This window comes from Oryctolagus cuniculus, chromosome 4 (assembly GCF_964237555.1).
Source record: "Oryctolagus cuniculus chromosome 4, mOryCun1.1, whole genome shotgun sequence".
In the NCBI taxonomy this organism is placed as follows: Eukaryota; Metazoa; Chordata; class Mammalia; order Lagomorpha; family Leporidae; genus Oryctolagus; species Oryctolagus cuniculus.
In genome coordinates, this window is record NC_091435.1 from 130064856 (window position 1) to 130091957 (window position 27102).

Below are 27102 nucleotides of genomic sequence, written 5' to 3' on the forward strand. Positions count from 1 at the left end.
TTACGGGCTGAATGAGAAGCTCAGTGTTAACTCATCGATGGTACTGCCAATGTGTCCCAGAGCAGCGCTACCATCTTCCGTTCTCACTGGCAACGTTATGGGATCTTTCCAGCTCCTTTACCTCAGCCAGTACTTGTTTTGTCTGCCTGCCGTTGTTTGTTGTTGATAGCCATTCCAGAGATGTAAAATGCTATCACACTGTGGTTTGATTTCCCTACTGAGGTTGAGCATCTTTTCAAGTGCTCTTGGTGAAATGCCTAGACAAAAGTCTTTTCACCATCTTTTAATGGGTTTTCTTGTTAACAGGAAGTGTAAACGTTCTTTGTCTACTCTGAATGTGAATGCTTTATTAGAAATACAGTGTACAAATACTCTCTCCCAGTCTTTTCTGGATTCCCCTTCATGACTGAGACTGCTCTTTCTCTCACTGCTGCAATCACTGAGCAAGGAATAAGGAAAGCCAGAAAGGGGGAAACCACATGACAAGGGTGGGAAATAAAACTAAAGATGTGTTTGTCAGGTAGCATCCTTAAACAGTTTCCATAAGAGGTTGGAGTCAGGTTCTTATGCTTGCTGAAATTCAAAGATCATTATCATCATTATTACGTAATATAATTAATATTAATTACTTAATATTTTATTATCATTAATTATCAATTACTTATTGATAATTATTAATTAATTAATAATATTTATATTGCTTGCCTCAATCATTCTCCCAGCAAAGGCTTTTGCTTCACTGCCTTACATTAAAAATAACACACCACTGGCACTCACAAAGCAGGGACTCTGAGAACACTAATCATCGCCTATGCCCCGTTAGCCAAAACACAGCTTTCTGAATTGTTGTTACAGATCACATACTACAGCATTCAAAGGTGAGGCCTGGAGAAAGTTGCTAAACTCCCCCAGAAAACTGATTTGGGGTGAGTAGGAAAGGATCTTTGATATTTGAAGCCCATTTATTTTAATCTGTCACCAAATCCAGTACTTCAACTGCACGTCATATCAATGAACAGAAAAACAAATGCTAAGTGCCTCTCCACTCGTTGCAAAGCTCTCAAATACACTTTGGCATCCAACGCGTGCTTTCCCAGCTGACTCAGCAAATATGTGGAGACAAAAGGAAGCACTTACACCAGCTAGGAAGCTGCTCTTTACTTGGAGAGGACGAGGTTACTTGGGGTTCTTTGGCAGCTGTGTGGGACAGGAGCGACTATTAGTGAAGGGGATAAGTCCCACATGGTTTCATTTCATGAGAAACAGCATGACTTCCCTTCAACTGTTCCATGAGCACATTTTACTTTCACTGAACTCTTGCCATAGTGATTCCCAGGATTTCTTCTCTCCTTGGTCAACACCTGAGAGAAGTCAAGAAACAGATAACAGATCTGGCTGTGGAAGAAGGGACAGGGGGTGGGGTGGGGAATAATGTTTTACAACATCCAACATAGCACACATAGGTGCTCTCTCCTAATCTTTATCACGTGTTGCCCAGAATCTCAACCTCAGAAAACCCAGGCCATTTACAAAATCAGCCGTCAGACAAAGTCAGGTTAATTATTCTTTCCAGTTAAATTTTCAGACTGGAATAGAATATGGCTGTCACAAAGAAATACAAGGACTCTTATGACAAATGCTTAAATGCTATTAAATTCTCAGTGGGAATCTATGATTGAGAAGATACTCAAATACAAGCTCATGGAAATCTGAGTCCTGGTAGGAACATTATAGAGGCTTCAGTCCAGGTCCAGAGGGATCACGTGACTTGACTTGATGGAGGCCACAGAGCTGGTTAATGTATAGCCATGACTACAATCCCTGAGACTGTAAGACCAGGATGCTGGACCCATGTGAGTTTGTGAAACACTTGCATGTGCCAGTGGTACATGTTAACCATCCCCAATTGTCTGTAAGTCCCATTATATATGAATTGTTTTATAGGCACTCGGGTCAAAGACATGAAAGGATGAGTAGACACAGGGATAGCATGTCAGATGAGTTAACATTCCTGAGCACAAACTTGCAGCCAGGTTCCACGGAGCTCCTTATGGAATATCACACATAAACCTTATGACACCCTGAGGTGTTACTATCATCACTCCCATTTCAGGGATGAACACACCAAGTTAGAGATGTTCAGTAACTTTCCCAAGGTCACACCACAGCATCCACATATGAACCATACACAGACCCGGTCCATGCTTCGTGGCAGGCTGCAGCAGAGACAAAAAGTACACAGTTCGCGAGTGGCATTGCTGTTCACGGCCACAGAGAGTGTGTTTTCTGAATCATGGAGGCAAATACTGTTTTTAATGAAAATATCAAAATATGGTACACTCAAATTCCTCCCAACTGTTTTTCATTTCCCACTCTTCATTTTCTCCCCAGAAATTAAACCAGGAATACCCTACGCTGAGCCCATGCCTCCATCGTCCCCGAGTGTTTCCTGACACACAGTTTCGCTTAACAGCACAAAACAACTGAAGAATGGGGTTCAACTTGACACTTGCAAAATTACCAGGTAAGCCATAGGCAAAGATGCCAAGAAAATCTCTCACTTGATCAATGACTTATTTATGCTGTGTGACAATTAGGGAGTTTGATTGGTCACAGAATCAACACAGCATTTAGCATTGCCTTTCGTAAGATGTATAAACCAGCAAACATGCAAGGCAGTATCACTGAGATAAACCCGAGTTGTTATCATTTGGTTTTACGCTTTGCTTCATCTAGAAATCATCTCTAAACTGATGGACAGGATTAAAGTTAATAACATTAGAAAAAGACTTTTAAACCCAAACTCAACTAAATCCTACTTCCCCGACTGAGCCTAAACCAAGGGACACTGATGTTCCCAAGGAAGCCAAAGACAGCATCTACTAGCAACCCTACTGGGTAACTATTCAGAAAATGATCACACAAGGGCAACTGTGCCACACTAGTGACAACCTATAATTTGTGTGGCTTCATTATTTCATCCCCACCTGGCAGGTAGAGCAGTGGCTTATGTTGACACCTTCACATGTTGTGCCAAAGCGTGACACACCCCAGTGAGCAATCATGTAGCTTCACCAAAGGCAGAAGTGCCCAAGGTTCTCACTGCTCTATCATTCGCAGTGCAACTCTGCTAGTGAGAAACAGTGGTCAGCACCTTATGTTACAGAAAGAACACCTACTAAGTATTAGACCCCAGGTTCAAAATAATGCTGGGGAAGCACTTACCTTTCAGAAAACACAGCAAAGGGGTTATTATTCTTTTTTTTAAATCCATTTTACAAAGTCATGAGGTGATGAAACCAGCACTGTCATACAGAACTCTGTTCATGGATGAAAATGTTCTGTATCTGCACTGGCCAATATGAAAAAAACTTCAAAGTGGCTACTGCTAATGAGGAGTTGAGTTTTTAGTTGAGCTTTGTTGTTACCTACATTAAAAGTGCCACTTTCAGTTGGTGCTCTATCCCGCCACACACTCATGCACTGCCCCAACACACACACCCAGTTGCAAGCACACACTCGCTCCTTCTACACACACTGCGACAGCACCCCTCCCCCCACACCCATGCACACAACACCACCCTCATACTCAGCCCAAAGCAATTTTCTTGCAGAACCTGAGTTCATATGTTCTGTGTTAGGTTATGTCACCGTGCTTGTTATCTTAAAAGGAGCTGTGGGACAGGAAGTGGAGCAGAGAGTAACAAAGGAGTTTTTTCTCTGAATTATTATTCCATTTCAAACCCTGTGCCAAACAACACACAGAATGCCACCCTGGGAAGCAAGAAGACTGTGAGAAAATCGTTCTGCATTGTAAAAACCACTTTTAGTTTTTCCTAATTGAATCACCAAGCTACTGTTATTCAAAATGTTCACTAAGTTTGCTGCTGGCAGGGAAGAATATGATAGAATGGCCTGGGTGAAGAAAGTCATTCACTATTAATGTTTAATGTTCCTGTGTAGAAACATCGTATAGAAAATGTCTCTGAGGACACCCACCTGTTCTGGAAAATTTGGGGGAAAAGAAGAAGGGAGCAAATGATGGAGGCAGTTGGCAGAAAAGACTATGACCTAGAAATAATACTAAAATGTTAGAGTCTTAAAAAGGACACAGACGATACATATTACCAAAAAGATTATTTGGATTTAAAATGGTTTGCACTAAAACCTACCTTTCAATTGCATTTTCCATGACTTTTTTGAACTTCCCTGAGACAAGTCCATCATATAAAACTCTCAATGTCAACTGTTGAGCCTTCCAGAGCAGCACACAGCTGGCTCATCCTGCTTCTAAGGAACCATTTTTTCTTTCTCTACTACCATGTTATTTCATAAAATAACCCCTAACGGATTTTAACCACTAATTTGTTTAAGCTGCACTGTAAATGTGCAATTTGTGAATGAAGTAATAACCAGGTCCAGGCCTATCCTACTGAAATAAAAAGCACTCTATTCCACAGTGTTAACCCTGTATGTCAACCAAGGAAGCAAATACTGCGAAGTGACACAATCAACAAGTTGAAACCAGACTGCCTCAAAACCACACAGAGCAGTTCAATAATCACTGTGGAATAGGGACACACGTGCTTCATTTTTTTAATTTATGAGACACAGTGTATATATACATGGATATTATACACACACACACACACACACAGTGTTAGAGACATTTTCGACATTCCGACAAGACTCTACCTTTAATAATAACCATAATTGCTAGGTAAATCATTTAGTAAGAGTGCTTATTCACATAATTAAGCTTTGGGATATTATAATGATAGAACAGCCAAACAGACGTGCCATCCTTACACGTTAGGAAGTATGGGTTCTCTCACTCCACAATGGATAAACACAGCAGACTCAGGCCAAGGCTAACAGGACAAACACCCCTGGATTACCCAACACCCTATTAGGCTATGGCTAATGAACTGTTTGCACTTGGGGTAGCTATGGAAAGGAACTGGTAGGGAGCGCAGCCATCATTTCAGGAGATGACAAGGCTGTGCCTAGTCAGTCAGCCGGGTTCCCTCGGCCAGGCCTTTCTCATTCTTATTCAAACTTACTTGTCCTTTCTTTACTTCCCTAAAGTAAACTTACTACCCTGCATAAGATCAAAGTGACAGTTAATTTTTTTAATAGTCTGAAATAATTCAAGTAAGTATCTCAACTCAGTTAAAACAGAACATCTTTAAAAAGCATCAAATGGCATTGATACTAATTTGGATCTCCGGGTGCAGAGATAGCTAAAACTGCAATCCTCCTTTAAATCAAAACGGGCAAGAATGATGCTGTTCAAGAAAATATTTGAAACTGGAAGCAGTGACACATACGGCAGCTGAACCAGGTATTTTTAAACTTATAAAGATTAATAACACCGTGGGCCTCAGAACAGGCTAGTCCAGGTATAAATTACTAGCCTGCATAAGACACAGTTAGGCCAGGAAAACCAGTTTTTTAAAAACACGTAGACCCAGGAATAAAAGGGAAAGAGTTAGAAGAAATGGTTACACAGGAAGAGCCTGCACTTAAATTCGGGGCAGCAATTAAAGAACCTGCTTTCGGATTACAATCCTCAAAAGTGTCTTTTCTGTTTGATTTCTTCAAACAAGGGAAGCAAAATATATACTCTACTGCCTGCCACGGAGGGAAGTGAGGGGTAAATTCACAGTTACCTGTGATCCCAAATCATTCCAAAACAAAACAATCAATGTTCCTGTGTCAGCAGGAGGGAAAGATCCAGACATGATCTTCCCTCTCGATCTTACGTCCAAAATGTGGATTTGTAAATTGTGTGAGTTCAGGTGTTCCAACCCCGGATGGCCATGAGATGTACTGGAGCCAACGCTTTCATGGGAGCATGGAGAGACTGGGGGGGGGGGGGGGGGGTGCTGAGGGAGGACAAGTCAGACTCCAGGGCAGCCTGAAGAGGGTTGACCTAGACTGAGAAGTAGTCCACCTTTGCCAGCAGCAGCCCTGTCTTGGGATTCCTGCCAGGCTCGCGTATGGGCTGGGAGCAGGGCACACAAGTGTGGTTTCACCAAAAAGTGGTATGGATCCAGAGCACAGAGCTGGGCATCTGGACCTCACGGTCCACACAGGAGACCCGACAGTCCATTCATGTGTAACAGGTGCTCATCAATCATGGGATAGGTCTTTAATAAGATGAATTTAAAAACCCCAAGAAAGCAAAAGGCTTAAAAAAGATTCACATAACAAACACAGTTAAGTATAATCTAGCCTTGTAAATAAGAAAAGCGTCCCAGCCTGCAATTATTTTTGAACAGGTTGTGCTCCTTGGTGACAGACTTAAATACTAAGAATGAGAAAACAATCAGCATTTTTTTTCTCACTGAACTATAGAGAAACACATATTAGTGGTTATTCTTTACAAACATATTTTAATGAAAAATACACAAGATGCTGTATAAATACTCATGGTCATCATTCATCATTCACACCTACCTACAACTACAATTTACTAAGGTGAAAAATGAAAAGAAAATCAGCAATCTAGATGCCCTCCTCCCCAAGACCTTTTTTTTTTCCCCTATTACTTTGGAAAGCACATCTTCTATTTCTTTAAAAGAAAACTGCCAAGATATTTTATTTCTAGTACCAATGGGTCTTAAGTACCATAAGAAAATAATAGGCAAAAAATTCACAATGTCCCACTAGAGGTACTCCTTTCTCACTATTCATGATTAAAAAGCTTAAAACTGACAGAGGAAAAGAAGATATATTGAAAGAATATGAAAAAAAAAACTACACTGAAATAATCATTATATTCTATTTTCACAAAAGGAAATTTCAATTTGCTGTTATTGATTGTGTCAATTCCATTTGTAGTGACATCAAACAGCAAATTAAGACCCAGGATGATTAACACTGGTCTATATAGTTTCCAAAGGTTGGCACAGGGAATCAGAGAGATGACTTGTTACACAAGGGATCTCAGCCTGGGGCCGTGGGCCATGGGGAGGGGAGGTACCAACTTCTTAGCCACTAGGAACACTGGCAGTGTCCTAAAATGATTCTTTTTCTTGCTTCTACATCTTGAAACTCACCCAAAATAGCAAGCATCCTACCAGCCAGTTGGGGAGCCTGGTGGCCCATGGAGCACGCATAACGTCTCCCCTCTTCTCCAACAGATACTGAGCTGCACAGCCAAGGGAGCCCCACCCCAAGTAACGTGAGTGGAGAGCCGGGAGAGAACAGCACCGTTCACAATGAGTTCAACACCATCGTCTTGCCTGTGCTTTACCTCATTATATTTGTGGCAAGCATCTTGCTGAATGGTCTAGCAGTGTGGATCTTCTTCCACATTAGGAATAAAACCAGCTTCATATTTTATCTGAAAAACATAGTGGTTGCTGACCTCATCATGACACTGACATTTCCATTTCGAATAGTCCATGACGCAGGATTTGGACCTTGGTACTTCAAGTCTGTCCTCTGCAGATACACTTCCGTTTTGTTTTACGCAAACATGTACACATCCATTGTGTTTCTTGGGCTGATAAGCATCGACCGCTACCTGAAGGTGGTGAAACCATTTGGGGACTCTCGCATGTACAGCATAACCTTTACGAAGGTTTTATCTGTTTGTGTTTGGGTGATCATGGCTGTTCTGTCCTTACCAAACATCATACTAACAAATGGACAACCAACTAAGGAAAACATTCACGACTGCATGAAACTTAAAAGTTCCTTAGGAGTCAAGTGGCATAAGGCAGTGGTCTACGTCAACAGCTGCTTGTTTGTGGCCGTCCTTGTGATCCTGATCGGATGCTACATTGCCATATCCAGGTACATCCACAAATCCAGCAGGCAATTCATCAGTCAGTCAAGCCGAAAGCGAAAACACAACCAGAGCATCAGGGTGGTTGTGGCCGTGTTTTTTACCTGCTTTCTACCATATCACTTGTGCAGGATTCCTTTCACTTTCAGCCACTTGGACAGACTTTTAGACGAATCTGCACACAAAATCCTGTATTACTGCAAAGAAATGACACTTTTCTTATCTGCATGCAATGTGTGCCTGGATCCAATAATTTACTTTTTCATGTGTAGGTCATTTTCAAGAAGGTTATTTAAGAAATCGAATATCAGAACCAGAAGCGAAAGCATCAGATCACTGCAAAGTGTCAGAAGATCGGAAGTCCGTATATATTACGATTATACTGACGTATAAGAATAAGCAGCCAACAGGCCTCCTCTTGTTTGTCAGGATCAATGTGTTCAAAGTGTAAATAAAATATTTCTTTTCATTACCCTTGCTTGAACTCCTCAAAATATGAATTTATAAAGGCATTAAAGGACAGGTGCTTGGTATGACAATTAAGTTGCCACTTGGGACACCCACCCCCTATAAAAGAGTTTGTGGTTCAAGTCCCGGCTATTCCACTTCCAATCCAGCTTCCTGCCAAAGTGCATCTGAGAAGCAGCTGGTGATGGTTCAAGTACTTGGGGGCCTGCCACCCAGCTGGGAAACCCAGAATGCATTCTGGGCTGCTGACTTCATAGCTCAGTAATAGCTGTTGTGGGCATTTGGGGAATGAACCAGTGAATGAAAGAGATATGGGGGGGGGGGGGGTATGTGTGTGCCTTTGAAATCAACTAATTTAAAAAAAAAGAAGTTAGAGACATGAAAACAGGTGTTTATTAGAAAAAGAAATTAAAATGGTATGTTACTTGGGCATAATTTAGAACTAAGAAAAACACTAAGGCATAGCAAAAAGTGACACAAACAAGAGGTAGCATACATGGCTGCGTGGCAGGGTTCATGGCTGAAAGTTGAAGGAACAGAGTGAAGGGGCAGGAAGAGCCACAGAAATATTAGTGCCCTGCAAATGCCCTCCAGGACACCTGCGCTCTGAAGCCTCCTGTGCAGAGGGTATTAACACAGGGTACGAAGCCTTGAGGTTCAAGATTTGGAAAAGAAAATGTCATTTTCAACATAATTCATGTGCCGTGAATATAAATGAGTACACACTGATTACTAGGTCTTCTGGTATCTCATCTAAAACCATCTAAGATCTCTGGCCATTGAGCACCTGATGTATTTATCAAGATCTTCACACATAAGAAAAGTGGCAGGCAGTGGTTGGAGAAGAGGAAGCTCAGCAAGGTTTGTTTGTTTGTTTGACAGGCAAAGTGGACAGTGAGAGAGAGAAACAGAGAGAAAGGTCTTCCTTTTTGCCGTTGGTTCACCCTCCAATGGCCGCCAAGGCTGGCGCACTGTGCTGATCTGAAGGCAGGAGCCAGGTGCTTCTCCTGGTCTCCCATGGGGTGCAGGGCCCAACCACTTGGGCCATCCTCCACTGCCTTCCCGGGCCACAGCAGAGAGCTGGCCTGGAAGAGGAGCAACTGGGACAGAATCCAGCGCCCCGACTGGGACTAAAACTCGGTGTGCCAGCGCCGCTAGGTGGGGGATTAGCCTAGTGAGCCACGGCGCCGGCCTCAGCTACGTTTTTAAGCAATGTATTGGAAATGTTGAATGCAGCTAACTTCAAGCAAGTAATTTCAGAAAAAAAAAAAAGTGTGTGATTAACAAGAGAAGTAGATTTTGGACACGGTACTCTGAAGTTACACTTGTTATTGTTGTACCCTTACAATGCATTAAACTTCTTACATGCTAAGGGTGCAGAAGAAAAAATGGAAGCTTGGCTAATAATCAAGTATATTTAGTTCACCAAATGGTCACTTAACACTGTTTTAGAAAAACCATTAGTAAAATGAGCTTCCCTTGACGTCCCACCTTTAACAGAGCTATTACTAGTTTAAAAAATATAACCGTAAGATGAAGCAAGTCAAAAAGTACAATAACCTTTTAAATTATAGAAAGTTCTCTGCTGTAAAAACCTTTGGACTGCCTTCTTTTTCAAAGCCATCAGCTGTGCGGGCCTTGATGAAGTGCCTGGCCTATTCCTAACACTGTCCCAAGAGCAGGACACTAACAGAGGAAGAGCAGTGAAGACATGTTTGCTGACCAAGATACTTAATGGTTAAGAAAGACAAGCCACACACATGAACAAAACAGTATGACATTTCATTTAGACTTTTCTAGGTCTACAGATTGCTAAGAAGTGAAAGTGAGCAAATATGAGAGCACAAGACTAACAGCCCAACAACTACTGCCATCATCAAATGGAAGAATGGGAGCTGGGAACGACATCTAGGGAGTACGTCAGGTGTGGCAGCGAGGTTGGCGGCAAAGGGGCTGAAGAATTATCTGAGGGCGTCTATCAAAATCTCCATCTGCCCATCAAGATTTCAATTCTATAAATGCAATGTGCACTAATGCACGTGGATTTATATGCACCTCTCTTGGCCACATACATAGCTCCATCCACCCCATCCCTGTGACACCGGCTAGATTAAGATGGCCACAGTTTAGATCACCCAAAGAGAAAGATTAATTCCTTCCTCTGCCTTCCTCACAAAGTCCAGGTGAGTTACAGCCACAATGCATAAAAAGGAGCAATGTCAGAAGTGGGAAAATGCAGTACAACGTATCCTAGCCCTTCCCTGTGTTGTTTTCCTCCACCACATCACCGCTCCCAGTCAAGACTCTCAAAAACAGGATTACCCACGTCACTGTTTATTTACCAAAGACTAAGAAACGACGCTCTTTAGTAACTTCCCTGGCTCCACTCAGCCCTCCTGAGTTCACTAAGTCCTTCTCCGCACCAGATCTCATTTCATCATCTAGGTTAGGTCTTCACTCTAAAAAGGTCTTTAAAATACTTTAAATCTAATTTCAATGTTTCTAAAATTGGATTTCTGTAGTTATTGAGCACATTAATGTGATGGTGGCTTTATTTTCTCTAAAATGACGTTATTAAATCAATGGGACATTTTAAAACACTGGCTTAGAAAAATTTTTATTCCCATTTTTCAGAAAGTCATGTGAAAAAAAACATCATAACAACACTGCTTGAACCTTATATGAATGCCCGCATTGTGGTCAGAAAAATTATTTACCCACGACAAGAAAGAATAAATCACTCACACAAGTGAAAGACCATAAATAGGAGTAGCATAAAATACAGTGCTACTGACAGACACTAACAAATACTCCATTAAAAGTGTAAAGAAGAATCCTGTGTGACTTTTTTTTTTCAAATAAATTGATAATTCTCAAATAATCTGAAATCTAAAATCTCTTATGTAAGGCCTCTGGAGTATAGTTAATATTTCAAAATCCTCCCAGTGGCAAGAAATACGTTTATTCTCCCTTACACTCAGAAGAGAAACACGTGCATAGAGTTTCCCAAAGGAAATCTGTCTACTTTTCTTAACACTGACATTCAGAGAATCTGATCTTGTAGAAAGTCTCTCAACTACCTTTTAAATACTTTATGGTCATTTCCAAAAAACATGCCAGGATTTTATTTCTTTGCTAAGCTTGAAGGGAATAAACAGTGCCTAGGAAAATGCACAAACTTAGATAAAATACTGGAGGCAAACTGGAGGTCTGTTTGCACATGCATGTGTATACAGGAGAGTAGAGCTGAAGCACAAAGAAATTTTCTGATCATATGGGGAAATGTAATAAACTAGGAAAAAAATAAACTTAAGAAAACGATGGGGGCTGGCATCGTGGCATGGCAGGTTAAGTTGCCACCTGCAAAACCAATACCCGACATGGGCGCAGGTTCCAGTCCTACGTGCTCTACGTCCAATCCAGCTCCCTGCTAATGCACCTGGGAGAGCAGCGGATGATGACCCAAGTATTTGGTCCCTGCACCCACGTGGGAGAACCAAGAAGACACTCTTGGTTCCTGGATCCTGGCTCCTGGTTTCAGATAGGACTGCTCCAGCCATTTAGGAAGTAAACCAGCAAGGGAAGATCTCTTTGTGTCTCTCCCTCTCTTTCTCTAACTCTGCCTTTCAAATAAATAAATAAATATTTTTAAAAAACAAAAGGGGGAAAAAAGGTAAAATAAAGCTTGGGAACCACCTAAATCGTGTAAATAAAGATTTTTCCAGAAAAAAAAAAACACACAAGAATCCAACTAACAAATCAGTAAATGCTTTGTGAGCACATACCATGGAAAGACACTGCACTCACCATGATAAAATAATTTTGGAGATCCCTAGTTGATGTCTAAAAGTACTTAAGATGAAACATTTTCAGATTTCAACACAACACAAGCATTTGGTAGATACAGAATTTAGCTTCCTGCGTAGCCCTGTACCACCACCTAGTGGTAGAATTCATAAAGCAGGTAAAGAAAATGTCATTTCTATCTGAGACTATCAACAACACGGTCTCGCCCTTTGCTGCGCACTTCCTTTAGATGCCTTTAATGCTAACGTATACAAAGGCACAACCTGGAGCTGTCTAGAGCAATGTGAGATGGAAATGTTTGAAAAGAATTATTAGCACCTACAAAAGTTACCACATAGATGTAAAAAGAGCAAAAAGTGAAAATCACACCTGGATATTATAGGGAAATGCTACAACTACTGAGCTCCCCTTCCTAATACTTGGCACACAGAAATGTTAAAAACAATGTATGACATTATGTGTGGTTTCAAAAGGAAACTATAATCATTAAAATCGAAGAGTGAGGAATGAGACTGTCAGTGTTAAATAAAATTTCCCACCAACGCATCAAGAAACTCATAGGATTTAAGTGGCAATATTCACCTTGAATGCACTTAAACTCTTAGAAACCACAATGAAAAAACACTCATCTAAAATAATAAAAATCATAAAATGTGGCTGGCTGTTAGACCACACATATCTTTTTCCCCTTGTCTAGAAACTCAAGATATGGAACTAAACTGGAAATCTCGTTACTTCATGAAGTTTTCTAAGCAAACGTTTGCTTAGAATCAGTGGCTAAGCTGACTGATTCCTTGATGAGTTACATAGAAGAACTGTGATTGTCACTTGGACAGTCGCTAAGGAGCTGGGAGAATTGAGGCCCATGTCTCATGAAATCCACCCCAGTTATTGGACAATGGTGGATGAGATTCTCACCAGGTTTCCTGGAGAGCTAGCAGTGAAGTTAGTATTTTGTGCCATTACTTAGTTAACATAATGAGGTAGGTAATATTTGAATCATGTTTCTGGGAGACTGGTGTTATAATAATACTCCAAATACATATATGTCAGAAATGTGAATTCAAGGACGGTCCATCAGTACATGCATTATCATAATCATAATATTTTGAGAGGAAAATCTACCATAAAATGATATGTAATGAAGTCCACAAATACTTAGGCACAACTTTTTGAAAAGTCGTCATTCATTCAACATGAAGCAGTCAAATGCTTGCAATTTATACACAGTAAAGTTAATTTCACAGACACAAATACAACTTGTGATCCAAATGCCACTTATATTATCATCATTGTTAAAGTGGCTTTCTAAAATGAATAACTCTTCATAAGCTTCCAAAATAAAACAAAGTATTTACTAGGAACTAGCTATATTCCTGTAAAACCATGGTCTAAATAAAACCAGGCAAAAAATAACACGCTATGTGTAAAACAGGGAAAGACGTTGATAAATAGGTCAGCCCCTTGTGGAAACGCTTAACGGCCGCTCCCACAGCGAGCATGGGAAAAGTCTTCACTATGCAAAACAGCCTCATACTCGTCAAGACAACAAGCACCCATGGCCCCAGTCACCAAACACTGGGACAACAAATACCCAGAATCTGACAAAACACCGCTGAGGTAGCAACGCCCTTCTGAGAGCCCTGATCTAAATTATAGAACCATGTGTGGACAGAGAGAAGAATATTACCCAAGGTTTCAAGCAATACAAACTCAGGCTTCCTGAACCATTTGCAGAGGGATAGAGTAGTAACAAATTAATAGATAATATGGCAAAGTTTCTCATCCCCTCTTCTGCATAGCCAAAAAAACTGTAAAAAGCAGCCAGCTGATGATTTCAATGCAGTCTATATGCATGCTTCAGACAAAGACCACCACACTGAAGTTCCACATTTGCTTTAAATTCCATTTGAAATACAGCTTTGCAGGTGCAAATAGACATATCAAAATCAGTATCTCCCAGAGACTCCTGAAGAGACAAATTAAAAAGATAACAATAATGATAAAACCTTACACAGTGCTCACTAGACACTGTCCCAAGCAATCTGCACAATAAACTTGTTAATTTTTACAACATCCCTATGAAGTAGGTATCCTATTAACTCATTTTTCAGATGAAGAAAGTGAGCCACATAGGAATAGGGCACATGGCTGGGCAGTGAAGTGCCCGATGGTAGCAGGTGGTGACAGCAGTGAGTCTGAGTGTCAAGTGCATGCTGCAACCAGGACCCCATCTTGTTTTTCCCCACACCCATCCAAGGACAGAACCCACCCTTGAAATCAGTTAATGGTATCACCACCCACCAGTGCAAAGGCACTGAACTGGGAATCAGAGAATCCTTAGGAATCCTTTCTCTCATCCTATACCCCACTCCTTCCATCATCACCATTCACTACACTACACCAGAGCCTGCCAATCCATCAGCCAGAGACGGACAAACCTGCCCCTGGCCAAGCTCAGCCCCGGTGAGAGACTGCGGTCTCCTGAGTGAGCAAGGATCCTGGAGTTGGTCAGAACTGGATCTCAGCACCATGATTGGTAACAGACAGCACTACTACTGGAGGCCTTGATTTCTCAGTCTTTCCCAGTCTCCTGAATACTCTGTTCTAATGCATAACCATGAACGGTGATTTCCTAAAGAAATAAAAATAGTTAATATCTGCTGAGCACTCCCTACACTCTAGTGCTTCTTCTTAGCACCCAAGCTGTACAATCCATATAATGCCCCAACCAACACTTGGGGAAGAACTAAAGATGAAAACTACCTTCCCCCAGGTCATACAGGTAACTGAAGCAGTTCGTGGGGTCCACAAGCAGGCAACGTGGCTCCAGAGGCTCGGATTTTAACTGCAGCTCAGTACTGGAATGAGATGGATTCCTCAAGGTGTTACTCATAATTACCAAAAGCCTTGCTGATTATCTAAGTTGCAAAGTGCAATGAACACAAATAGACTTCATCAACACTGTGAATAAGACTTGGAAAGCTCTCCCAATTAGACCTCAGGATTTAATGCACATTGCAGAGAACACACAATATTACGAGAAAATCAAGTTGAGCTAATAAATCATGTATTTTCTAATCATTTTATTTCCTTATCATTGGAATGACCAAGAGATTCACTGTTAAAACTTAGACACTTCTTTCATTTCAACTTTTGAGTATGTTTGCTTATTTATTAGATTATTTAAGCTACACAAACTTCATGTATTTCATACACACAGATTTAGGAACACAGTGAAACTTCCCACCCTACCCTTCCTCCCTCCCACCCATGCTACAACCCTTCCTCCTCTTACCTCTCCCATTCCCAGACGCTTTTGAGAATGAAAGTGTCACTGCCTGACCCGGCACAGCCAGTGCAAAGGGGAGCAAGTATGGACCAACAAGACATAAGGCCCCTACACTCACAGCACTCGTGAAACTGCATTTCCTGGTAGAAACAAGCAGTTCTGGATCAGAGAAAAGAACACAATGACTTCAGCTTTCTCATCAATGGGAAGCCCACACCATGCAGCTTCTTCCCTCTGGCCACCACAAAGCTGTGAGCCCCCGGCTGCCGGATTAGCAGCCACTCTGCAAACACACCGAATGGATGCTGCCTGGGACTGTGGATAAACGGTTTTTCTAAGTATTGCTTATTGCACGCAATTTTGCTTAATGCCACAAGAAAGAACACAGCCCACCCAAACTGAACATCTTCCTTTGCTCTCGCTTCCTGAAGGAATACATGATCTAAATTCTAATTTATATTCTTTGTCTCCTCCAAAGCAAAACCTTCACCAATAATGCTATTACCTGTAGGCACCAAAATTATGCTCAGTGTGATTTCAAGAGCTCCCTTGGAGATGGAGGCTGCACTTGCCCTTCTATTCTAAAGCTCAGGCTCCCGTGGAGGTGACCCCTAAAAACCAGGAAGCAGAGCCCGGGGAGGGCACAGGCATCCTCTAAAGCCAACAGAGGGGTCAGATTAGCACCATCTACAATGAGTCTCCGATTCTCCTGAGATAGGCTAGGGAGGGGGGTTCAGCCTGCCAACTAGCACAGAGGATTTGAATTAATCCTGTCCAGATCCAAGTCAAAGCAGCTCAGCATGGACTCTTTGCTGACACTGACAGAAATCCATCCTTTTGGCTAGGTCAGATAAGCGTTTGACCACATGTCTTCATCCAACCCATGTCTTAGTGCCTCCTGCCTGCTGCTGTAACAGAGCGCCGGAAGCTGAGTGAGTCACACACAGCACACATTCACTGCTCACAGCTCTGGATGCTGTCAGTCTGGGATCGAGGCCCAGGCAGACTCTATGTGGAGGGGGTGCCTCTTTCCTGTGTCCTCACACAGTGGAAGGGCAAAAGGGCCTCTTGTTTAAGGACACTAACCCCATTCCCAAAGGCCCCACCCTCCTGACCTCATCACCTCTTCGCTGTGGCTTAGATTGGGCTATGAATTTTGCAGGCACACGACATAGCACCACTTCATGGACCCTGGGACATGGAGCAACAGACAAAACCAACCGTGCAACTGCTTTTGAAAGCTCTGCTCAGAGACTACATCCTGGGACCTTCCTGAAAGCAGCTCAGGGAAAACTGGCCTCTAAACTCACAGTATACAAAAGGGCCTAAGAATAGCCAGTGTGGGAGCCAATGCTGTGGTGTAAGAGGTTAAACACCTGCCTGCAGTGCTGGCATCCCATACAGGCACTGGTTCGGGTCCTGGCTGCCCCACTTCTGCTCCAACTCCCTGCTGATGGCCTGGGAAAGCAGTGGAAGATGGCCCAAATGTTTGGGCCTTTAGCACCTGCGTAGGCGACCCAGAGGAAGCTGCTGGCTTTGAAAGGGCTTGGCTCCAGCTGCTGCAGCCATTTGGGGGAGTTGAACAAGCAGGCGGAAGACCTCTCTCTCTAACTCTGCCTTTCAAGTAAATAATTAAATCTTAAAAATAAAATAATAACTGTTGTGCTCAAGTTATCAACTAGAGAGATGTGTAGCTGTCTATAGCATTAAGTTCTGAAAAACATGGAATTTCCCAGTCAGGCTACCAAACAAATTTAATAACCAAGGATAACTACCCAACTTTCCCACGACCTGGAACTAGAAGCAAGTGTGCTTGGCTCATAGTTTGCTCAGTAGAGAAGATGTCTGATTCTACATAACTTCAGGTGGTGCTCATCGTGAGGTGGGACAAAAACCGGCATGTGATCACCCACAGCGTTTTGACTTCAGTTAACCCTGAGCCATGTCCCCAGAAGTCTCACGACCTCAGTTCCCGTCCCCTGAACTCTGCTCCTCCCACACACCACCACAGCAGGGGCAAAGCAGCCTCTGTCAGTCGATCAGGATAACTCTGGGAAAGTTCTGCCGTCAAGTGTTTCCCTCCCTCTCCCAAAGCTCACTGACCTTCCAAAGTCCGTTTTCCTAGCTTGCTCCATTGTTTACTAAAAAGTCGGGCGGATAGAGCACTCAGTAAATCGTCTCATAAAGCAGTTCGTCCCCCCCCCCCACCCAGCAACCCGTCTCAGGTTGAATCATTATGCACCTCGGGGGTTCAGATACTTACAAAACAGGCTGCAAAGTGGGCAGACATAAGTGATTAGCATTGATTAATGCACTGGGCCAATATTACTCAAGACACCCACTGTGTTTGGGTTAAGTCCATCACCTCAGTTATCTTTACCTACAGAACCAGAGCACCCAGCTGGGGGATTTTCTGTAGCTCCCTCCTACTCTGATTCCACATTCACTCAACAAGCATTTCTGCACACCTAGCAGACACTGGAGATCCCAAAACAAAGATGCCAGCAAATCAGCCACCACCCCTTGCGGTCAGGCACGATATAGAATCACAGGCCATGCCAGAGAGCCATGGACAACACAGAGGCATCAGGGACACGTCCCAATTCTGCAACAGGGGAGAAAAGGCTTGGGAGTGTGGACACGAGCAGAACGAAGATGAGAAAGAATACAGTTCTAAGCACTGAAAATGAAAAGGGAACTACTGCCTTCTGCTCCTTTTGCATCTCTCCCTGAAACCACAGAGAGAAGAGGAAATGCATGCACAGAAGTTTTAGCTTTTGTAACATGCTTCTGAATGTTGATTCTCAGCTAAGAATTCCTGCTAATTCGCAAGGGTTTAAACCTAGTTGAACACTAGCAAAGAAGATCTGTGTGAGCACCACAACTAACTGGAATTAGATAGTCAATTCAGGACTCAGTACTGGCAACCTACACCGAGTGAGCTTTTGTGAATTATTTAATAAGCTATGTAAATATTGCCCACATTATTGTATAAAGTCACTACACTCAATCTGCCAGAAGGTGGCGATATTGCACCAGACATCTGTTCCTCCATTACAATTCTGGGATTAAGGAAATGAACAATTTCCAGTGAATTCCCCTGCCTGTCACTCATTGAGGTTTTATTTTATTTTATTTATTTATTTTTTGACAGGCAGAGTTAGAGAGAGAGGGGGAAAGGGGGAGGGAGAGGGGGAGAGAGAGAGAGAGAGAAAGAGAAAGGTCTTCCTTTCTCCGTTGGTTCACCCTCCAAGTGCAGCCAGTGCGCTACACCGATCTTACACCAGGAGCCAGGTGCTTCCTCCTGATCTCCTGTGCGGGTTCAGGGCCCAAGGACCTGCAAGAGGAGCAACCAGGACATAATCCGGCGCCCTGACCAGGACTAGAACCTAGGGTGCCCGCACCGCAGGCAGAGGATTAGCCTAGTGAACTGTGGCGCCGGCCCCTCATTGAGGTTTTAAAAGAGACATTATTTTTTTAAAAAGTTTTATTTATTTATTTGAGAGGCAGAGTTACAGACAAAGAGAGGGAAAGACAAAGAGAAAGGTCTTCCACCTACTGGTTCACTCCCCAAATGGCCACAATGGCCAGAGCTGAACCCATCAGAAGTCAGGAGCTTCCTCTGGGGGCCCAAGGACTTGGGACATCTTCCACTGCTTTCTTGGGCCATAGCAGAGAGCTGGATCATAAGAAAAGCAGTCGGGACACAAACCAGTTGCCCCTACAGGATGCCGGTGCCACAGGTAGAAGCTTAGCCTATTATGCCACAGCATCAGCCCCTAAAGAGACATTATTTTGCAATGCAGTGGCTCTTCCTGCCCTATTCCAAATCAAGGAACTGACCTGCACAGCATTCAAAGCCTCAGGAGGGCAAACACAAAAAGGCAGAGAGCATGCATAGCCCCATGCTGTACACTTATCTAAAGCTTATCTTCAATTCCTTTTAACAACACACAAAAACTTAATGGCATACTGAAGTATGAAATGCTCAGCATGTCATTTAAGATTTCCCACATTACGCTGACTTTCCTACCATCACACCTCTCCCCGTATCATTCCTTTAATTCTAGACTGACTTTCACTGCATTCTAGCAACAGAAGAGCCTTCCAACAAGAAGCACATAAGAAGCCAGCTCCTTTGCAGATCCTGGAGGGAAATTTCCAAACCCACTTCCTTTAAATATCTTTCCACTTTTATGTAATGTTTATCTTGGGCTTTGTACTAAAATCCTCTACATTCTTATCCCAGTCTATTTCTCAGCATCCAGTGAGATCCTGTCTCCAACCATGACCCCCAACACATACAAACACATACACGATTATAAATCACTTGCTAGCAAAACCTCTTGGGATTTTTTTAAATGCTTTAATTTTTAATTTATTTATTTGGTTATCAGAGAGACAAAGACAGAGACCTCCCATTCTACTGATTCACTCCCATGTGCCCATAATGGCCCAAAGCTGGGAGCCAGGAACTCAATCCAGGTCTCCAATGTGGGTGGCAGGAACCCAATTACTTGAGCTATCAATGGCTGCCTCCCGGAGTCTGCACTGAGAGGAAGCTGGCATGGGGGGGGGGGGGGACACTATGATGTGAGACACTGAACCTTAACTTCTGGGTTAAACACCCCAAAACATTTTTTAAAAGTTTTAAAAATTACATAATCCAGGGACCAGCACTGCGGTATAGTGGCTGAGGTCACCGCCTGCAGTGCCGGCATCCCATATGGGTGCCAGTTCAAGTCCCAGATGCTCTACTTCTGATCCAGCTCTCTGCTAGGGCTTGGGAAAGCAGTGGAAGATGGTCCAAATCCTTGGGCCCCTGCACCCACACTGTAGACCCAGAGGAGGCTCCTGGCTTCAGATCTGCACAGCTCCAGCAATTGCAGCCAACTGGAGAGATGGAAGACCCCTCTCTCTCTACCTCTCCTCTCTCTGTCCTCTCTCTCTGTGTAACTCTTTCAAGTAAATAAATCTTTTAAAAAAATTATGTAATCCAGCAAATAGTGGCTATCATTAATAATATATCCATTGAAGATGTTCAAATTTATCTGAATATCTATCAGTAGGAATTGATTTAATAAACTGTAGAATACTACCATGCTATGAAAAAGGAAAGGATCTATCTAGGCAGGCTTCACAAGGCTCCACAGCAGCAAGTGGGGACAAAGCGAAGTGCACTGGTGTCTTACCGGTGGTTCAATGAAGCAACTGCGGACAAACTGGGATACAACAGTTAAATTCTTTTTGTTGTTTTTGAACTCACTTGTTATAAATAAAAGAGATTTCAAAATATGTAATGTTAAGAATCATGCAGAGTTGAATCTTTGGATGAGGTACAAAATTGGACATTTATGGAATCAAGATGTAAGAAAGCTAGCTTTTATGGGCAGTTGGTGACAGGCTAGATGGAAACTAGCTGGAAACAATAACAGACGTATTTTGGGATTACATGTGTCAACCTCACTCTGTTTGCAGGATGAATACACAAGGGATGTTTATATATAACCAGTCTTAATACTAACAAAGCAGGATTCTGCCTGGAAATGGCACTGAAGAAAGGAAATGTGTTGTGCTTCTGAATGTGTGGGGTGGGCTGGGGGTGGCAGTCACAGCAGGGATGTGTGGGAGCTTCTGGGAAAAAAGCTTAATCTGGATGCAATCCCACAGTACCTTCATCTCAGAATTCCACAGAAGGAAATGGGAATGTGGTGAGAACATGGAACACTTCAGCATAAATCAAAACAGCACAGGAGCCGCCACTGTGACGTAGCAGCTAAAGCCACCGCCTGCAGTGCCGGCATCCCATACAGGCGCCGGTTAAGCCCAGGCTGCTCCACTTTGATCCAGCTCCCTGCTAATGCACCGAAGAGTAGCAGAAGATGGCACAAGGGCACGGACCTCTGCACAAACGTGGGAGACCCAAAAAGAGCTCCTGGCCTCTTGCTTCAGCCTGGCCCCATCCTGGCCGTTAAGGCCGTTTGGGGAGTGAAGCAGTGGATGGAGGGTCTCCGTCTCTCCCTCTCTCTGTAACTCTGCCTTTGAAATAAATAAATCTTAAAACAAAAAAAATCAGAATGCCACACATGAAAGGGAAACAAATATTGACTATTTTAGCTTTGCCTTTTTTTCCTTTTTTGATGTAGGAATCTTGAAAGCAGGATGTCTTCTCTTACTTTTCATTCCGGTATTATTAAAATTTTTCATAGTATGCCTTTTGTCTAGTATTGAATCAAGCCCAGTTATTTGTGTTGCTAAACTTCATAATATCTAATATTAAAACATTAAAAATACATAAAGATATAACCAATAAAAATATTTACCAGGCTGAAATATTTTTTCAAACATTAATCAGATACATATTGGTAAATCTATCAGAGAAAAATATGGTCAAGCACCTTTAAGCACATCTACAAAATACCCAGCCTAAATCTTACAGAAAACCAGAATGGCAACAGGGCAGATCTAAGTCCTGCGTGGAAAGGTTTCTGAATCGTTCACAATATGCCCACATTTCCAAAAGCTCCACACTGGAGGATGGCTGGGACCTGGCTGAAGGTGTGAGCCGCTTAGACAAGGAAGATTTACTGCTAGGGCTTCCAGGCTAAGAGGAGACAATGACGTAAGACAATGCAAGAACAAACATCGCACCGATTAACATTGGTAGGAAAAACCGATGGGGTTGGGGGCACAGAGCACACTGAAACACGAAGGTCCCAGAAGTGGGACATCACTGAGCTCCATTTGCTCTGTGTCCCTCCTCCTTGGGCTTCACCCATCTGTGGCTCTTTCAGCCATCCTGCGCCCCTAGGTCTGTGACACTTGCTCATTAGTACTACTCTATTATCACCTGGACCATTAACATTTCTGTTCTCAGGGCACAAGTCCCCATGGATGTCCCATACCACAGGTAACAAACAAGTAACCAATTAGGGTCTAGCACTTCGAGAGATCTGAACAAATAAAACAGGCTGAGAGGCAGAGCATCTGTCTGGAGGGTCAAAGTTCCTTCAGGAGTGAGGACAGAGACAGCGTAACAGAGAAGGGCAGGGACACTCAAACCTGACCATAATACAGACTCCAGCCAAAAACAAAACAATTCTGATTTAGTTCCTTCAAAGTAGGGTCTTGGAATCTTAATTGAAAAAGTTTCCCAAGTGATGATGGTGGCTCACCCGGGATGCAAACCACAGCCTTAAAGGAGCCAGAAAGAACTACTGCAGAGTATCCAGGTGAGCAGGGGCACGGAGGACCATCCAGAGGCCACTGGGAAAGGCAGCAACTCCATGTTTCTGGCTTAAAAGCACTCCCAAACAAAGAAGGAAAAACCACAAGACCTACTCTCGCCCTGCTATCAATCAAGTCCTATGGGCAAACACTCTACTAACACTCTCTCTCTCCAGACACACATCCTAACAACACCCGGTAGTTCACAAAGTTCCTCTTGCACACTTCCACATTTATCTTCCCCCATTCCAAGGCAAGCACAGCCTAACTGCTGACTCCACCAGTTGCCATAGCTTCTACCATCATTGCCACCCGCACCACTTCACCTGCTGGGCCTCACTCTCTTTACACATCTCAGATAGAATTTTACACGCACACATGATCAATCAGTAATTCTGAATGAGAAAAGACCCTTCCTGCAGTGTTCCGGAAGAATGTTCTAGTCCACCTGACTTTCAGGTGTTTGAAGAAGCCATGAATCAGTGGTCACAGTCTGGTTCTAAGAAACAACTGGACTACAGAAGGAAGCTAAACTCAATCTAAAGAAAGCTCCACGGTCCAGTCCTGCCCCCTTCTGGTGACTTAGTTACACCTCGTGAGGCCCGATTTTCTCATCTGTAAAAATAGGAAGTCGTCCCTTGATGGGCGGCTGTGCGCTGGCTGTGAAAGAGCCCAACAGAGAGGAACTCCTCAGCCTGCAGGGGTCCACGGCTTGATCCAATCTTCTTAGCTGGACTTTCCCCGCGAGTGCCTGGCAGTCCCCTCCCCACCATCCTTGCCCTGCCAATTGCAACACTACAATAAGAGAGAGGTCTGCAAACCAGCTGCTCGCAAGCCAAGTCTAGTGCACAGCCGGGGTCTGTTTGAGCCCTCAAGGTGGTAGGCCACCCCAGGGTTGCAAAGTGTTGGATTTAGAAACCACCTTGTACAATCAGAGGAGACATTCAAGGGCAGGACCTGAGCACAGGCTCCAGGAGCCGCTCTCCCAGGGTCCAAATCCCAGCTTGCAGAGTGACTCAGTTTCCTCAACGCCAAAGAAAATGGTGGAGGAGGGGAGAGTCCTGGAAGCTCTCTAGCCCATGAGGTTGTTGCAAGCAGTCAGTGTACTGATTATCCCGGCTCATCCAGAAAAAAGACACCACCACAGCCCGGCAAGCGCTGAGTGACAGCTGATCCCAGGGTAGGCCATTTATTACCCACTTTTCCTCAGTCCCTCTATTTCCAACTCATCATCACAGGACCATCTGCAGGGTGATGATCCCTTTGGCCTTGAACTAGGCAGCTCCTGATTTTAAGAAGCAAGCAAGCAAAGAAATCACGATTTTTTCCTCAGTGAGACACGGTAACAGGCACGTGGGTCAGCCCACAGGGATATGAAGCACGCAAGAGCACTGAGACCATCAGTGGGTGTTTCTGATCCTGCTGGGGTCAACAGTACCTCCTGCAATAAATCAGCGACATCTGAGAGCCGCAGCGCTGAGTCTGTCAATGCCAAGTCACCCATCTACTCAGTTTACATCTGGAGGACTTCGTAATGCATCCTGGCCCTCAAGGTCCCTCCTTATGTCTACTTGTCCCTAAATCCACTATGCATCAGAGCTGTTGCCTCACAAGCACACTGGTGATCTTACCCCTTCATCAGAGCAGCAGCAAGGACAATTTGGGCCCTGGGGGTAGGGGGGTCTGGAGAATGGGTCCCCTTAGCAGAGCCAAGTTGGGAGCTTCCAAAACCAGCTCTGGTTGCCTTAGATCTCAGCCCAAGGGTCAGTGGTGACCGACAAGCTTGTAGGCGGGACACACACACACACACACACACACACACACACACACACAAAATGCACCTCATCAGAGAAAGAACCTGGGGAGCCTTGAAGGAGCTCAGTTGCCGCTCCATCTCCAGGACCCAGAACACTGCCAACCACATAGCAAGCACATTGCAAGTACCGGGCATGGCACAAGGACTTAATAGTTACCCAATAATACAAATGCAAATGCATACGATACGTTGTTAAGGCAAACTGAACTTTACAAGTTAAGCCGTCAGCCCACAGTCTGGCCATGGACGGACCTAAGGGAACACTTGAAATGCAGGAACCTTATAAAGTCTTTGGAACCCCCTGTTTTTTTTCTTTCTGGTTCTGAGGCACCCACTTTCAAAGGGGCCTTTGGAGCCTACTTCTGAGTACTTCCAATTCTCATGGCACTGAAAGTATGAAAAGGACATGGGAGCACTCCACAGGACCTTAAAATTACATTACAGAGCCTGAAAGAGAACTGAAAATAGGTAGACTCAACACAGTAACAAAAGCAGCACAAACCTGACCAAACATTCACACACAATGAGTTTACTGGAAGTCCTACTCCTGACGTATTTGTCAATAATGTTCAAACACAAAAAAGTAATGACGGAAATAGTGACAACAGCAACACCTCTTATCTAACAGATGTGTTTGCTGGTTTCAAAATGCTTCTTCACTCAAAAACTAATTCCACGTTTCCAGTTAACTCCAATTCCCAACCCACTCTAGATACGCCACGCAGCCTGCTAGTTGATCATTTCCTCTGAGAAGGGTGTTTCAGACCGAGCCCATTACTTCCTTATCCCTTAGCACATGCTGAATGGCAAAGTTTGAAAAAGAAAACCTATTAAGGTTGTTCCCCAGCTGTTCATTTCACCAGATGACATGGACGTGTGCACAAAAGTGGCAGAAAATTAAAAAAAAAAAAAAAAAAAAGCTGAGAGGCTAAGAGGCCTGTGCTGTTACTCAGCAAGTTAAGCACCAACTGTGACATCAGCATCCCTTTTGAGTGCAGGTTCAAGTCCTGGCTGCTCCACTTCTGATCCAGCTCCCTGTTAATGTGCGCCTGGGAAAACAATAGAAGATGGCCCAAGTACCTGGGCCCCTGCCAACCACGTGGGAGACCTGGATGGAGTTCTTGGCTGCAGCTTCAGCCTGGTCCAGCCCCAGCTGTCTGCCATTTGGGGAGTGAAACAGCAGATGGAAGCTCTCTCTCTCTGTAACTCTTTCAAATAGATAAATATGTCTTTAAAAAAAACAAGAAGCCAGGCTGGTCTTGCTATTGCTGAAGGAAAGGAACCAGCAAAGATTTCAGCCAGACACCCCCCCACAGAGCAAAACACCTCCTTCTTCCTCCTTGTTTCCATTTCCCAGCCTTCAAGAAGTGGTAACTGACCAGTGTGGCGGAGTTACAGCCGACCTACCCGCTGGCGGTTTCCGTCAAGTTCCTGATTTTCATCTGTTCTTAAAGATGAGCAGTAACACTGGGCAGAGCACGGTTGCTCTGGAGCCTGCCCTGAGGCGTATTCTGAAATGAGTGCTGTTTGACTCGCAGCTGAAGCAGGTAAGGAAACAGCTTTTCCATGAACTACCGAGGTGTGGACGTGAGGGGTGCGTGAGAATGGAGATTTCTGAGCAGAGCTGCAACCGTGCTGAGTAATGCTGGAGGATCCCAACTCACATTTTTCTCAGTGAGTTCCTTTTCACTTGAAAATTATAATTAGTGTGTCAGAATGTTTGCTCTCGCTAACTCTGGGATCCAAATCTGAGACATTATCATGGATGATTATTTAGGATTTCCAACTGTGGTTCCCAAAGTGTATCTCTAATGAAGAGCTATCAAAGAAAATGATAAAGTTATTCAACTAGGAAAAATAGTTCAAAAGCTTCTGAATGTGCATCAAAACTGCTCAAGAGTACAAGATCAGTTATTAGAATATGACTTACAAGTTTCAATGTTTTATTTGTAATTGTGTGTACATAGGGACACAGTTGTATCTAATTGTATATATACTTCTATAGGTAAAAGCGTTTATTTTTCTCATTAGTGAGAGAAGTTAACCCTACTAACATGTAATAAAATACTTATTTCCCTTTCTATTTATTTGCCTTTCATGAAGAAGTAGACGCCATATCTGTCATTTACATAGCAAAACTCTGACTTCATAGGCTACTTGTTTATGGTCTATGACAAATCAGCATAATTGCTTCAAGTACTTAAAATGTTATGTAAGCATACTTCAAAAAGTTCATTGAAAAATAAAAAAGATGTCATTTTAGTGCACAAAAAGACTGGAATCCATGTGTAAATTTTTTCATAATATGCATTTTTCATTAATCTTTTGAAAAAAACCCTCTCCTGGTAAGCTTAAATTATATACAAATCTATATAATGTCGCATATCCAATTGATCCCATCCAATCCATCCAGTCAACATTTTTTAAAAGCACAATTAACTTTATTAACAAAAGTGAATAAAAGATACTGGTAAAAACTAAAAGTTGTAGCTTACATATTTATCTTTTTAAAACAAAATTAGAAATCAATTTAGCACTAAAAAAGCTAAGTATCATTGAGCTAAAAATAAAAATACACTATGAAATATTAAAATAGTATTTTATGATTTATAAGCTTGCAATAAATCTTATATTTCAATAAAAATTTCTAAATATATACATGTGCATACAGAAGTGTGCACACACACGTATAAT

At 43.0% G+C, this 27102-nt stretch overlaps 3 protein-coding genes across 13 annotated transcripts in view; 2 read left to right on the forward strand and 1 right to left on the reverse strand.

Moving 5' to 3' along the window:
* Window positions 1-8270, forward strand: part of GPR87 (G protein-coupled receptor 87) — a 26641-nt gene extending 18371 nt beyond the window's left edge. The window contains exons 2-3 of the mRNA XM_002716275.5: window positions 2392-2524; window positions 7149-8270. Of these exons, the coding sequence (XP_002716321.2) occupies window positions 2491-2524; window positions 7149-8191 (1077 nt within the window). The 5' untranslated portion in view covers window positions 2392-2490 and the 3' untranslated portion in view covers window positions 8192-8270. The remainder of the gene's footprint in view (window positions 1-2391; window positions 2525-7148) is intronic.
* Window positions 1-27102, reverse strand: part of MED12L (mediator complex subunit 12L) — a 355610-nt gene that overhangs the window by 138951 nt on the left and 189557 nt on the right. The gene's annotated exons all lie outside the window — the stretch shown is intronic.
* The window catches only part of P2RY14 (purinergic receptor P2Y14), a 55125-nt gene continuing 53732 nt past the window's right edge, over window positions 25710-27102 (forward strand). For 2 of the 4 annotated variants that reach the window (XM_051859068.2, XM_070072661.1), the window contains exon 1: window positions 25775-25955. The gene's annotated coding sequence lies outside the window, so the exon portion shown is untranslated. Of the gene's footprint in view, window positions 25956-27102 lie in introns of all 4 variants that reach the window. The other 2 variants (XM_008266336.4, XM_008266335.4) reach the window with 2 other exon arrangements.